Here is a 14,834-nt window from a genome sequence, read left to right on the forward strand (position 1 = left end):
AGACCACGCCTCCTCGTGGATACAATGTATCTGCTGAGGCCACGCCCCTCCCCGACACGGTACCTTGCCCTTTGGCCACGCCCCCTCTGCAGAGACCCCGCCCCCACACCGAGGCCACGCCCCCCGCTCCGTGCGCGATTCACATCGCCCTGACCCCCCTCCCCCCGCACCCGCAGGTTACGCATCGAGCGATGGATGGACACGGGGGGGGCTTCTCCTCAGACCCCCCCACCACGGGACACACGGACACCCTCCCACGCACAGACGGACACGCAGCACCCCGCAAGCACCCCGCGCGCCGTTCCCATGCCATGCTTTATTGACGAGGAGCAGCGGCGCCGGCTCCACTCTCTCCAATCCCCCCAAACCCGTGGCCGTTGCCCCCACGGGTTGGAGGGCTGGGGGGGGGGGGGGTGTCCTTCAGCAACGGGGTTCAGCTCCAGGAGCCGCCTCGAGCTCCCCTAAACTTCAGGAGCGGCGTTGAGAGCTCATCCTGGGGAGGGGGGGGGGTGAATCTCCCCTCTGGGGGCTGTTTTGGGGGTCGCTGGGCTCGTCCCACTTGTCCTCAGTGCTCCTGGGGGGTTGATTTGGGTGGTCACGGGGTGGGGGGTGCAGCCCCCAGTCCCCATCCTGAGTGGGAACGTTGTGGGTTTTGGGAGAGGAGCAGAAAACTCTGACCCCATCACCCTCCCCCTCCCCTAAATCTTCTCCTTCCATGGATTGGGGGTTCAGGGGTGCTGGGAGGGGGGGGAGGCAGCCCAGCCTCCAGCTATCCAGAAAGGGATAAGTCAGCGCTCAGGGATGGCAGAGAAGTGGCAAAGCTGCTCGTGGGGGGGAACTGGGGGGGGATCTGGGGGGGATTTGGGGGCTGTCACTGCCTCAGAGTGAATGAACCTCAACCTCTATGGCTCGAGGAGCCAAAGCAAGAACCTCCCGTAGTGTGAAACCAACCAGCTCGTGTACAACAACTCCCTGGGGCTGCACCTCTCTGCCTCAGGATTGGGGGGGAACCCCCCTTTTCCCTTGCTCCCCTTCCCCCTGGGGCTGACTTATCCCTTTGCTGAGAGGCTCTCAGCTCTCAGGAGATCAAGGGCAGTCAGGAGATTTCATTGCCAAACACCTCGAGCACCAGGGGCGTGAGCTGCATGCTGTGCTCGGGCTGGAAGGACAGGCAGCGGTACTGCTTGGAGTGTTCCTCATTCAGGCTCCTCAAATCAGCCAGTTTTTGGATCATTTTGGCATAAAGGAGGCGACTGCCTGGAGGAGGGTGTCTGCAACGGATGTAGGTCTGGAGGATCTCAGAGAGACGATCCTGGAGGGATTCCACCAAGGAGGTGTCCTGCACGCCGGGGCGATCTGGGTAAGAGAACACCAAGAGTATCCTGGGGGGCCCTTTTTACATGGAGAAGGGGATGGTTTGGGGGTTATGGGATTTGTAAGCTAAAGGGAGAGATGGAGAGACATCTGGCAGCTCTCTAGGGTGGGTGTTTATTGTGCTGGGGGTGATGGCAAAGGGAACGTGGGGCAACAACGTGGGCTCGTGGGCAAGGAGCCAGTGGCAGCCTGGGGGGCATGAAGAGAGTGTGGGCAGCAGGGCCAGGGAGGTTGTGCTGCCCCTCTGCTCTGCCAGAGCTGGGGAGGCCTCAGCTGGAGTCCTGGGGCCAGTGCTGGGCTCCCCAGCTGCAGAGAGACAGGGAAGTGCTGCAGAGAGGCCAGGGCAGGGCCAGCAAGATGCTGAGGGATGGAACATGTGTGTGAGGAGGAAAGGCTGCAGCCCTGGGGCTGTTCAGCCTGGGGAACAGAAGCCTGAGCTCAGGGGGATCTCATCAGTGCTGCTCAGTCCCTGAAGGAGAATGGATGGGGCCAGGCTTTGTGCTGGGGTGGCCAGTGGCAGGACAAGGGGTGATGGGCACAGGCTGGGACACAGCAAGTGCCCCTGGCCCAGGAGGAGCAAGTCCTTTGGTGCTGAGCTGAGGGAGCCCTGGCCCAGGCTGCCCAGGGAGGGTGTGGAGGCTCCTTCTCAGGAGGTTCTCAACCCCCCCTGGACACGTTCCTGTGCCCCCTGAGCCAGGGGCAGCTGCTGGAGCAGGGGCTGGGGCTGGAGCAGCTCTGCAGGGCCCTTCCCACTACTCAGGGATCCTGTATAAACGTGTCTCTGGGCTCCTACCTGGGGACAGGATGCAGATGGCCATGAGGAGCACGTGCTCCTCTTCATGAAGGTTCAGCTTCTTCAAGCCAACCTGGAATTTCACCAGTGGCTCCAGCAGTTCCAGGCTGTGACCAGCTGGGAAGAGAAAGGACCTTTTATTTTTAGCACAGCTTGTTGTGGAACAACCTCTCCTCACAGCTCTCCCACATCCTCTTCCCTGGGGGATGTCAGCCTCTGAATTGAAGACTGGGCTGAGGTTCCCCAGCCCTGAGTGAGCAGGAGGAGGTTTGGAAGGCTTTACCTTGAGTGACATCACTGATCCTGTACTTGAAGTCATTGCTGCCACAGGTCCAGGTCATGTCCTCAAGGGTGAAGGACTGGTTGGAGCGCAGCATGATCACCTCAATGGCACTGGATTTCAGCAGCACTATCTGGTCCTCTGCTGTCAGGTCCCTGGGCAGAGAGGGAAGAGGCTGAGTCTCTTCTCCCAAGTAATGAGTGACAGGATGAGAGAAACAGGCTCCAGTTGCCCCAGGGGAGGTTGAGATTGGAGCTGAGGCAGAACTGTTTCCCTGAGAGGGGTGTCAGCCCCTGTGCCAGGCTGCCCAGGGAGCTGGGAGAGTGCCCAGCCCTGGAGGGACCCCAAAGCCCTGGAGCTGAGGGTGGGTTAGTGCTGGGCAGGGTGAGGGCAGTGAGTGGACTCCCGGAGCTTAAAAGTCTTCTCCAACCCAAATAATTCTGTGATTCCATCTGAGGAGCTCAAGAATTCAGCTGGTGGGGTCTGAGTGATTCAGGGTAAAGACTGGAGAGAAGGAACCTCCAAGAAGGAGGAGCAGGATCAGGCCTGGGAAGGGAACAGAGCCCAAGGGCCAGCTGTGAGGATGAAAAGGGAAAAACCAATCTGTTGGGCTGGAAAACCACTGTGGATGATGGATCTGGGAGCAAAGATCTCACCTGAAGCCTGGGATCATTTTGGCAAAGCCAATCACCTTCTGGATGCTGTAGCTGACCAGGTCAACCAGGTGAGGCAACATGGTGAGGTGGGAGAAGTCGATGTTCATGGAGGAGCTGTCGTTGTTCTCCTCAGACAGGACCAGGTTGGAAAACATCTGGGGCTCCACAGACTCTGTGCAGAGAAGGGAGGTGCTCAGAGGGGGCTTCAGGTGGAGGGATGAATGATGAGTGAGGGGAAAGATGTCATCCCACAGCAGGAATGGTGTCAGTCTTGTCAGGAGGGCTTGGCCAAGTGTTTAGGCTTTGTAACACCTCAGTAGGAGGGTGCTAAGGTTAAAGAAGCTCCTCTGAAGAGGTAAAACAAGGATCTGAACAGTCAGATTTGGGTATGAATGCTTGTAGATGTGCCTGAGGGCAGGAAGGTTTTTGAGAGGGCCTTGGGCAGGCTGTGATGAGGTTGCAGCTGAGGGAATGGGGGTGTTGAGGCTGGAGAAGAGGCTGAGGGGAGCCTGGAGCACTCTGCAACTCCCTGCCAGGAGGCTGTGGTGAGGCTCCCAAGTTACAAGTGATAATATGATAACAGGAAAGGGGTTTAAGGTGCTCCAGGGGAGGTTGAGGTTGGAGCTGAGGCAGAACTGTTTCCCTGAGAGGGGTGTGAGCCCTGTGCCAGGCTGCCCAGGGAGCTGGGGCAGTGCCCAGCCCTGGAGGGCTCCCAAAGCCGTGGGGTGAGGTGCTGAGGGGTCAGTGCTGGGCTGGGCAGGGTGAGGTCAGTGAGTGGACTCCAGCAGCTTCAGGGGCTTTTCCACCTCAACCCATTCTCTGCTGCATTTCCAGCCCTTGGCAGCCATGGGCAGGTACCTGGAAACGTGCTGAAGGCATCAGAGCCAAAGAGGTCAGCAGAGTCCTCTGAGGACAGGTCCTGGGTGAGGAGGGAGGAAGATCTTGCTGCCCCTCTGCTGCTGGGGCTGCTCCTCACAGGGGGCTGGAAGAGAGACAGGGATGTGAGAAGAGGGGTTGGGACAGCACTTTGGTGTCTGTCACCATCCTGCCCACAGCATCGAGGGGTTTGCAGGGGGATTAGGAGCCTGGGGAGGAAGAGAGGGATGGGAGGGGTTTGGGCAGGAGCCTGTGGGTGCTGTGCAGGGGGTTTGGGCAGGAGCCTGTGGGTGCTGTGCAGGGGGTTTGGGCAGGAGCCTGTGGGTGCTGTGCAGGGGGATCAGGGCTGAGCAGCCTGGGGAGGAAGGGGAGGATGGGAGGGCTTTGGGCAGGAGCCTGTGGGTGCTGTGCAGGGGGTTTGGGCAGGAGCCTGTGGGTGCTGTGCAGAGGGTTTTGGCAGGAGCCTGTGGGTGCTGTGCAGGGGGTTTTGGCAGGAGCCTGTGGGTGCTGTGCAGAGGGTTTGGGCAGGAGCCTGTGGGTGCTGTGCAGGGGGTTTGGGCAGGAGCCTGTGGGTGCTGTGCAGGGGGTTTGGGCAGGAGCCTGTGGGTGCTGTGCAGGGGGTTTGGGCAGGAGCCTGTGGGTGCTGTGCAGAGGGTTTGGGCAGGAGCCTGTGGGTGCTGTGCAGAGGGTTTGGGCAGGAGCCTGTGGGTGCTGTGCAGGGGGTTTGGGCAGGAGCCTGTGGGTGCTGTGCAGGGGGATCAGGGCAGAGCAGCCCCAGCTGTACCCGGAATTTGGTGAAGTCAGCATAAGTGGGGTCAAAGGTTTTGTGATGGGCCTCGAGCAGGATGTCAATGACCCTCTGCTGCTCCTCTGAGAGTCTGGGCTTCAGGCTCTCCTTCAGTGCTTCCTCCTCCTTCCTCTTCAGGATCATCTCACGCTTCCTCTGAACCTCCTCATCTGTCAGGATGACTGTGGGGATGGAGAAAACAAGGGGATGGAAGCAACCCCTGGAGGCTGCAGCTGCATCACCAGCCTCTGGTTGTCAGTCTGAAGGTTTGCCCCTGGGATGTTGAAGCTGTTGAATGTCCTCCCCAAGGCTCAGTGCTGGGGCCTGATCTTCAGCACTGAGCTGGGTGAGGGGCTGGGAGGCACCTGAGTCAGTGCAGGGATGTGGGTGAGGGCAGGAAGGGGCTTCAGAGGGCTCTGGAGACAGTGGCTGAGGTTGCAGCTGAGGGAATGGGGATGTTGAGGCTGGAGAAGAGGCTGAGGGGAGCCAGGAGCACTCTGACACTCCCTGCCAGGAGGCTGCAGTGAGCTGGGGGTCTCTGCTCCTGAGTGATGGGACAAGAGGAAAGGGGCTGGAGCTGCCCCAGGGGAGGTTGAGATTGGAGCTGAGGCAGAACCTTTTCCCTGAGAGGGGTGTCACCCCTGTGCCAGGCTGCCCAGGGAGCTGGGGCAGTGCCCAGCCCTGGAGGGATCCCAAAGCCGTGGAGTGAGGTGCTGAGGGGTCAGTGCTGGGCTGGGCAGGGTTGGATGGATGGGAGGGATGGATTCTCTAAAGCTGGGGAGGAGGGGAGGGAAATCCCAACCTGATTTCCCTTCCAGCTTTGCCCCAGCCCACAACCATCCTCCTCCTTCTCATCCACTTCTTAATCCTCACAGAACCCTTTGGGTTGGGAAGGAGCTTGAAAAGCCTCAGAGTCCTTGCAGGGTCTCAGGTTGGCTCAAGAATCCCTTCAGATGCTCAGAAGCTCCCACCTCCCTTCTCCAGCCTCATTCCTGGCCCACGTGGCTCTTTCCCTTCCTCATCCATGAACAGTTTCCCTTCTTCCACCCAGAAGGATCCAGAGCCTTGCTCCTCACCACCAGAACAGGAGATGGTGAACACTTGTTTCCCTCCCCAAGCAGTCACCTTGTGCCCATCCTGGGAGTGACCTTTCAGGTTGTTCCCACGTCTCTGATGCCTTCAAAGTCCCCTCTGAGGTTGTGCAAGTTCAAGAAGGCATTGGAAAAACGCCCTTGGCAGAAGGGAGCAGGGACAGCAAACAGCTCCTCAGCTCCAGCCCAACCTCCAGCCCCTTGGCTGCCCTTTGCCAAGCCCTCAGCCCAAATTCCACCTTGACCAAGGGCTCTGCAGCCCCAGGCAGGCACAAAGCTGCCTGCTCATCAGATAAGGCACTTGGGCTTTTTCTTTAATGACTGGTTAAAGGGCAAATCCCATCCTTGGAGGAATGGGCTTTGCTATTTATAGGAGCCACTGGTGTGTGTGAAGGAGTTTGGCTCTGGTAGGAGGGCAGGAGGAGGGGGGGGTGTTGCTGGCCCAAGAGATTGTTGCCTTTCCCTGTTGCTTTTCTTCTCCTTGGACCCTTTGAGGTGATTCAGGTGCTGAAGCTCTTTGTACAAAGGTCAGATTTGAGCCCCAAATTGCCTGTGGATGTTCCCTTTCCCAAAAGCAAGACAACAACCTCACCCTCCCTGGGCAGCCTGGGCCAGGGCTCCCTCACCCCCACCCCAAAGGAGTTGCTCTTTATGTTGAAGTGGGACTTGAGCACGTTCCCTGGCACTGCCAGGTCCCAGCCTGTGCTGGTGAGGAGGTTGTTCCTTCCCTCCCCATCTCCTCTCAGCCCATCTCCTCTCCCAGAGCCCAGCATTGCACAACCTGCAGTGGCTCCTGGGGCTGGGGAACAACACATTCCACCTCTGAGGCACAGGGGAGTATTGTTTTGGGGATCAGGGTCTGTTGAGGGAAGCAGAAGAGAGCTGGGACAGCCATGTCCCTCCTTCCTCACCCTCATCCCACTCTAAACAACCTCCCACCCCTCCTTGAGCATCTCTGCTCCTTTCCTGACCCATTTGGGAAATTCCCCTCCCTCCTTCCAGTCTCTTCTCTCCTCCTGGGCTCTGAGATGATGGTTTGTTTGGTTTGGGTTTGGTTTTTAACCTCCCCTTTGGGGATTTACAAGTTGATAAATGGAGCCTGGTGCTGAGCATCAGCCTGGGGCCACAACCAGATGCCAACAAGGCCTTTCCTTGGACCAGGGGGAGTGAGGATCCAGAGGGTGCTGAGCTCTGGGAGATTGGAAAAAGCAAGCAGGAGAGTCCAGCTTTAAAGGACAATCCCTTTGTGAGCATCAGCTTCACTGAGGGCAAAGGCTGAGTCCTGCAGCTGGGGAGGAACAAGCCCAGCCCCAGCCCAGGCTGGGGGTGAGCTGCTGGAGAGCAGCTGTGGGACAGGGCCCTGGCAGTGCTGGGGGATAATAAACTGACCATGAGCAGCAACAAGGGCAGTGGGAGCCTGGGGGGCATCAGGAGTGTGGGCAGCAGGGCCAGGGAGGTTGTGCTGCCCCTCTGCTCTGCCCTGGGGAGGCCTCAGCTGGAGTCCTGGGGCCAGGGCTGGGCTCCCCAGCTGCAGAGAGACAGGGAAGTGCTGCAGAGAGGCCCAAGATGCTGAGGGGATGGAGTGTGTGAGGAGGAAAGGCTGCAAACCCTTCCTAGACCTCTCAAAGAACCATTCTATGATTCTCTGCTCAGCTTTGGAAGAACCAGCAGCAAACAGCCAGGGCTGGAGATCTGCCCTCCCTCCCCCAGAGCCACCCCAAGGGGAATCACTCCTGGGAGAGGCAAGAGGAGGCTTCCCAAAGGCCCCAGCTCAGGCTGGGAGGTGGATTTCTCCTCCTTCCCCTTTGTGAGCTTGCCCTGCCTGTCACCCTGCTCAGATAAGCCAGGCACAAAGCCACAACTATTTGCTAAGGTTGGCTGTGGAGGGCTGGGGGTGACGATGTGGCAGGGCCATAAATCCTGCTGCAGCCTCCCAGCCGTGACCTCGGCTGCCCTCCAGCTCCCTCCTCCTTGCTCCCTCCTCAGGGGCCAGTGGCTGTCCCAACACCATCCCAAGCTCCCCAGGGAGCTCCTGGGGCTCAGGGCTTTTGCTCTGAGGAAGTCTGAACAAACACACACACACACACACACACACAGAGTCGCTTCGTTTGGCTCCTTCTCCTCCAGTCCCTCACCAGTGTCTGGTCTGTGGACCCTCAGCACAGTCCTGGGCTGGAGATGATGGCTCAAATCATCAAGACCATCTCATCACTCTATATCCCAAGGATGGAGAAGGGTTTTGTCTTCATCACACCTCAAACTAAGCTCTTCCCTCCTCTTTATCTCCATCCCACACCCTGCCCTGGCCTCATGGGCAGCGAGGTCGAACCAGCCTGTGGCAACCCTCAACAACAGCCCCAGGGAGGACACAAAACCCTCTCAAGAGCTTCAAAAATCCCTGTTTCCACCTAAAAATAGCAGCAGCACGGCCTGTTCCCCTTCATTGAACCAGCAGCAAAGTCCAAAGGCCTATTTTTAGCCTCCTTTCTGTTAATCCAGCACCAGGCCGCTGACGAGGCCGTTTCCACGGCCCCTGCTCCCCAGAGCCCTGGGGTGAGGCACCAACCAGCCCCTGCTGGTGATATCCCCACCTTGTCCTGGGTAATTAACACCAGCCAAGTCACATCTCCCTCCTTAGCAAGGGTCAGGCTTCAGCAGAGAGCTCCCAGAGCCTCATCCCCCCTCAGAACTGGGTTTGACCCTGTTCCTCCCTTTCCATGGCACAGGGTTGGCAGCTCAGGAGTCACCCACAGGTCTCCTCCTCACCAGCCCAGGGAGGCTTCAAGGTGGCACCTTGTGCCATGCTCTCTGCTCACCACATCAAAAGGACTTGTGAGCACCATCTTCCCACCTCCCAGCCTCACCCATCACTCCCAGTTTGCCCTGGCTCCAAGAGAAGGTCGTTCTCTGGCTTTCAATGCTCTCCTGGCCCTGAACACACAGCCTGGGGGCAGAGAAGATGTGTGTGAAAGGGAGTTGTTTCCCCCACCACCTTTAAAAGCTTTTTATCTCTAAATAGAGTGGAAGAAAATCAATATTGGGACAACCTGAGTGTGTTTGGATTGGGTGAAAAGCGACTTTGCTTCCCTCTGCTGTTTACTTCAGGCTCTGCTGGGTGGAACCTGGGTCCTTTCCTCAGGAGAAAGAGAAGGTTGAGCAGGGCACAAGGGTGGGAATCACTGTGGGGAAACTCCCCCAGCTCATCCCAGTTTGGGTGGAGTAAAAAAGGGTGTGAAGAAGAACCATTGGGGAGGATGGTGAGGAAGCTGGGTCAATAGAGCCAGGAGTTGATCAGAAACAGCTCTGGATGATCTCGTGGAGCTGCTGCTCTCCAGGAGACAGCAAAAGCCACTGGAGGGGAGAAAAGCAACTTTCTCCCATTGCTGATGGAGCAGCTTCAACATTACTTGTGATTCTCACACTCATTACCCACCCCTGGCCTTTGCAGCCTCTCCCACCACTGAATCCTTTGGGTTGGAAAAGCCCCTGAAGCTGCTGCAGTCCCAGCCCTGGCCTCACCCTGCCCAGCCCAGCACTGACCCCTCAGCACCTCACCCCACGGCTTTGGGGTCCCTCCAGGGCTGGGCACTGCCCCAGCTCCCTGGGCAGCCTGGCACAGGGCTGACACCCCTCTCAGGGACACAGTTCTGCCTCAGCTCCAGCCTCAACCTCCCCTGGGGCAGCTCCAGCCCCTTTCCTCTTGTGCTGCCCCTCAGCTGCAGAGACTGACCCCAGCTCCCTGCAGCCTCCTGGCAGGGAGTTCACCACCAAACCCCCACTTCTTGTCAAATCTCCACCAAAAACCCCTCACTTTCACCTCAAATCACAAAAAACCCACTTTTTTTCCCTCAGAAGAACAGCAAAACCCCACTTTTCCCCCTCAAAACCCCACCTTTCCCCTCCAAACTCCACCACAACTCCACCTTTCCTCTCAGAAGTCAAACAAAACCCAACTTTTCCCTCAGAACTCCCCCAAAACTCACATTTCCCCCTCACAAGTTCCCCAAACCCCCACTTTTCCCCTCAAACCCACGTCCCAGGGGCTCTGGCCACGCTGCAGCCCCTCAGTGTCCCTGTGGCAGTGAGTGAGGGGCCCAGCACTGACACAGCCCTGGAGCTGCAGCCTCCCCAGGGCCCAGCACAGGGGACAATCCCTGCCCTGCTCCTGCTGCCACCCCACTGCTGAGCCCAGCCAGGATGCCCTTGGCCTTCTTGCCCCCCTGGGCACGCTGCTGGCTGCTGTTCACCCCCTGGCACCAACCCCCCACCTCAAGCCCTTTTCCAGCTCCTCTGCCCCAGCCTGGGGAGTGTGTAGATCATCTCAGAGGGCTCCCTACATGCACCAAGCTGTCAGTAAGAAGGAAACCTCCCCCCTCAGCATGGCATTGGGCTGTGCCCTACTCACACTCCTTCATCATGCCAATGTCCACGCAGCGCTTGAGCCGACAGGCCTGGCAGTGCCGCCGGTTGTCCTTGGTGATCTTGCAGTCCCCATTGAAGGGGCAGGTGAACATGGCTTTCCTCTTCATGCTTCTCCTGAAAGGATACCAAATAAAGCACCACAACTCATTTTTATTGTCTGGTTTTGGATGTGGGAGAAGCTGCTCCAAACATCTGGAGGAGATGGGAGGTGGAGGTGGCTGGAGCAACTGCTGGAGGGGAATGGAATCAATGGTGGGGGTTGGAAAGGACCTTTAGAGATCATCTAGTCCAACCCAACCTGCAGAAATAGGTCCCACCTAGATCAGGGATGGCTGAGGGGATGATGGAAACACCTCTGAGCTGCCCCTGCTCCATTAAGATGGCTTAGTTGGAGAGGTGGCAGCTGGTTGGGTGCATCTATGGGTTTGATCATGGAGGTTCAGCCAATGCTGGGCAGCATGGAAAGGGAGAAATAAGGACAGAGCCAAGGGGTTCAAGCACAGGTTAATCCCAGCATGTACCAGTGGTATTTGTCAGCACTGATGGGATCCCCCTGGGCTCAGGCTTCTCATCTCCAGGCTGAGCAGCCATAAGGGCCCATAGCTTTTCCTCCTCACACACATGTTCCATCCCTCAGCACCTTGGGCCTGTCTCCAGCACTGCCCTGTCTCTCTGGAGCTGGGGAATGGTTCTTTGGAAGCAGCTTTCTGGCTCTCAACAGGTATTTTAAAGGCTGGAAGAAGGATCCTAGAGAAACCCCCACCAGCAGCAAGAAGAAGAAGAGTGGAAGCTGACAGGGACCAAGGCAACCTGTGTTATCAAACATTTACCAGCCTTTCAAGCTCCCCTTTACAAGAACAACTGCCTGGAGTGTGTGTTTGTGTGTGCAGAGGAAAGAAATCTCCCTGCAGGACACCAGAGGAACACAATTTACCACAATAACCCTCTGTCCCACCAAAACCACACTGTGCCACGTTAACCACAGCTGGAAACCTGCCAAGGACAAAGGGTCAAAGGCTGGAACCATGGGCACCAACAGCACGTTACAGAGTCCATGGGCTGGTCTCAGCTCTGGGAGAGGCCTTGGGGGAAGTTACTTGAGGGCCCTGGCAGTGCTGGGGGGCAGCAAAGGGAACGTGGGGCAGCACCGTGGGCTGGTGGGCAAGGAGCCAATGGCAGCCTGGGGGGCATGAAGAGAGTGTGGGCAGCAGGGCCAGGGAGGTTGTGCTGCCCCTCTGCTCTGCCAGAGCTGGGGAGGCCTCAGCTGGAGTCCTGGGGCCAGTGCTGGGCTCCCCAGCTGCAGAGAGACAGGGAGGTGCTGCAGAGAGGCCAGGGCAGGGCCAGCAAGATGCTGAGGGATGGAACATGTGTGTGAGGAGGAAAGGCTGCAGCCCTGGGGCTGTTCAGCCTGGGGAACAGAAGCCTGAGCTCAGGGGGATCTCATCAGTGCTGCTCAGTCCCTAAAGGAGGATGGATGGGGCCAGGCTTTGTGCTGGGGTGGCCAGTGGCAGGACAAGGGGTGATGGGCACAGGCTGGGACACAGCAAGTGCCCCTGGCCCAGGAGGAGCAAGTCCTTTGGTGCTGAGCTGAGGGAGCCCTGGCCCAGGCTGCCCAGGGAGGGTGTGGAGGCTCCTTCTCAGGAGGTTCCCAACCCCCCCTGGACACGTTCCTGTGCCCCCTGAGCCAGGGGAAGCTGCTGGAGCAGGGGCTGGGGCTGGAGCAGCTCTGCAGGGCCCTTCCAGCCCCCAGCACTCAGGGATTTGGGGCTCTGTGATTTTCCCTCAGCCAACAAAACCCCAGCTCTGGGTTGATCAGTATTTCTAGAGCTGCCACTGGCTTTAAACAGTGAGGAGATTTTGAAGGGGGCTGATCCAACCCCCAGTGAGGACACTGACAGAACCACGACCTCAGCCCAGCTACAATGACAACAAACCTGCCACCAAGACCCTGGCATGAAGCCTCCTGCTAGGAACAGTTGCTCTTCTACCACTAAAACCCTTCCTTGAGACTGAGCTGAGGATGCTCAGCCCCTCTGCACCACGACCAAACACTGTGGCCATCCCAAATGTGTGAGCAGAGCCCATGAGGGTGCTGCTGGAGGGGCCTCTGTGACCCAGGAATGATGCCAAGCCCCTGCTTATGGGGTATAAATATCAAACCTGTCCTTGGGCTGCAGACCTGAGCAGCACTGTAGGGTGCAATTAGAGCTTATTTTAGCCAGGGAGATGTAAACAAAGAGGCTTTGCTCTCCTTTCACCTCACAGATGAATAAATGCATTTAGGGACATTAATAGAGGAGAGGCAGACAGAGGAGCCCTCCATAACCTCCCTCACACCACCAAATTCCTCCTTCCCTCAGCAGCTGCCTCACACTTTATTGACTCTCACTGGCTTTTCCCTTCCCACCAAGGCCAGGAGGAGCTTTGCTCTCCCAGGAACAGAGACAAACATTGCTCAGCTCAGGGGCAAATCAGGATTTGGCCCCAACCTCCCCCCCAAAATCTCCCACTATTCAGGGAGCTGCTTCTGCTTTTGAGCATCTGGAGCAAGGGCAGCTCATCTTTTCCCCCATAGCCCAGGGTGAGGAATGTACAAACAAGAGACACACGAGGCCCTGGGGCAGGGGAAAGCTGTCCTGTGTGCAAGAGCAAGCCACCATTATGGCTTTTGGTATGAAAATTGCAAGTTTAGTGCAAGACAGGGCAGCTGGGCACAATGGAGGGGGGTTTTTTCTTCTAAGCAGCCACTTCTCCAGCCCAAGGAGAAGCCCTGGAAGGCTCCAAGGCCCAGCAGTGGCTCAGGGCAGAGGCTGCTCCAAGCTGTGGCCGCAGCTCCCGACGTCTGGCTCCGGGGTATTTTTATCAAGCTCCAGAACCAGCCATTTCAAGGCTCATTTAAGAGTTGTGTGGCCCAGGCAGGCTGCCCAAAGGTAAAAATAACCAGATTCCTCCCTGTGGCAAGATAAAACAGCAGCAGCACCACCACCAGCCCTTCCCCTGGGTGAGAGGAACCCTGGGGTGGGTTGAGTGTGGGCAGCAGGGCCAGGGAGGTTGTGCTGCCCCTCTGCTCTGCCAGAGCTGGGGAGGCCTCAGCTGGAGTCCTGGGGCCAGTGCTGGGCTCCCCAGCTGCAGAGAGACAGGGAAGTGCTGCAGAGAGGCCAGGGCAGGGCCAGCAAGATGCTGAGGGATGGAACATGTGTGTGAGGAGGAAAGGCTGCAGCCCTGGGGCTGTTGAGCCTGGGGAACAGAAGCCTGAGCTCAGGGGGATCTCATCAGTGCTGCTCAGTCCCTGAAGGAGGATGGATGGGGCCAGGCTTTGTGCTGGGGTGGCCAGTGGCAGGACAAGGGGTGATGGGCACAGGCTGGGACACAGCAAGTACCCCTGGCCCAGGAGGAGCAAGTCCTTTGGTGCTGAGCTGAGGGAGCCCTGGCCCAGGCTGCCCAGGGAGGGTGTGGAGGCTCCTTCTCAGGAGGTTGAGGCTGGAGCCGAGGCAGAACTGTTTCACTTAGAGGGGTGTCAGCCTCTGTGCCAGGCTGCCCAGGGAGCTGGGGGAGTGCCCAGCCCTGGAGGGATCCCAAAGCCCTGGAGCTGAGGTGCTGAGGGCTGTGGGTCAGTGCTGGGCTGGGCAGGGTTGGACTTGATGAGCTTAAAGGTCTTAAAGACTCCCCCCTGCTCCTGGGTAGCCTGGGACAGTGTCTGAGAAGCTTCTCAGGGAAACAAGTCCTCACCTGAAGATGGATGCAGCAACCTTCGGGGGGGATCTCACCTTGGGGACGCCCCTGTGTGACATGATTCCCTGGAGTGAAGTCTTCCCCCCAGCCCCAGGAGGGAATCCTGGGTTTAAGGACTCTCTAAAGGACTTTCCTGGCCCCTCTGGGTGCTCAGAAGCTGCAGCACAAACAGGCCTGAGGCGACCTTTGCCCACTGCCTCCCCAACTCTGCTGTTTACTGATGATGCCGCAGGCAACTGCAGCCTTTTATTGAGCTCTGCTGTTTGCTCAGGAGCCTTTACAGAGCACAGAGGCCAAAGGGATTTATCCTGCTGTGACTTGGCTCGAAGCATCCACAGTTTCTTCTGCAGCCTGAGTTTCCTCTCCCCTGTGCAGTGACACTGGGCATGAACAGCAGAGCTGCTGGGAAAGGCTCTGGGTATTTGCCAACCTCTGAGGTCCTCACCCTCATCACTGGGATCCTCCCCAGTTCTTTGCCATGTTCTACATGAAATCTTAACAATAGATCCATCCTTTCTTCCTCCTTTCCCAGGGGGGTCCCTCAGCATGCTTCAGGGCAAGATACAATCGTCCAGAGGGTTCCTGGGATCAGAAGTGGGTGATGGAGCTGGAGGAATTTAGGGGAGAAAATGCCCATTGATGCCAAATGGGTACCCCAGAGCTGCAGCTCTGCTGCTGAGGCTGATTTGGCTTCCCTGGATGGCTGCAAAGGTGTTGTGAGGGAGAAAGAAGGTCTCTCAGCACCTCAGCTTTGGGGTCCCTCCAGGGCTGGGCACTCCCCCAGCTCCCTGGGCAGCCTGGCACAGGGCTGACACCCCTCTCA

The 14,834-nt window shown here is 58.1% G+C and overlaps 1 protein-coding gene across 2 annotated transcripts in view; it reads right to left on the reverse strand.

Moving 5' to 3' along the window:
• Positions 1-424: 424 nt before the first annotated feature.
• VDR (vitamin D receptor) overlaps positions 425-14,834 on the reverse strand; it is a 31,291-nt gene continuing 16,881 nt past the window's right edge. For both annotated transcript variants that reach the window (XM_062015439.1, XM_062015440.1), the window contains 7 exons: positions 10,263-10,393; positions 4,764-4,948; positions 3,962-4,085; positions 3,104-3,275; positions 2,451-2,602; positions 2,168-2,284; positions 425-1,356 (listed from right to left, as the gene is read on the reverse strand). In XM_062015439.1, coding sequence (XP_061871423.1) covers positions 1,097-1,356; positions 2,168-2,284; positions 2,451-2,602; positions 3,104-3,275; positions 3,962-4,085; positions 4,764-4,948; positions 10,263-10,393 — 1,141 coding nt within the window. In that variant the 3' untranslated portion in view covers positions 425-1,096. The remainder of the gene's footprint in view (positions 1,357-2,167; positions 2,285-2,450; positions 2,603-3,103; positions 3,276-3,961; positions 4,086-4,763; positions 4,949-10,262; positions 10,394-14,834) is intronic.

The sequence above is a fragment of the Colius striatus genome, chromosome 26 (genome assembly GCF_028858725.1).
Source record: "Colius striatus isolate bColStr4 chromosome 26, bColStr4.1.hap1, whole genome shotgun sequence".
Classification (NCBI taxonomy): Eukaryota; Metazoa; Chordata; class Aves; order Coliiformes; family Coliidae; genus Colius; species Colius striatus.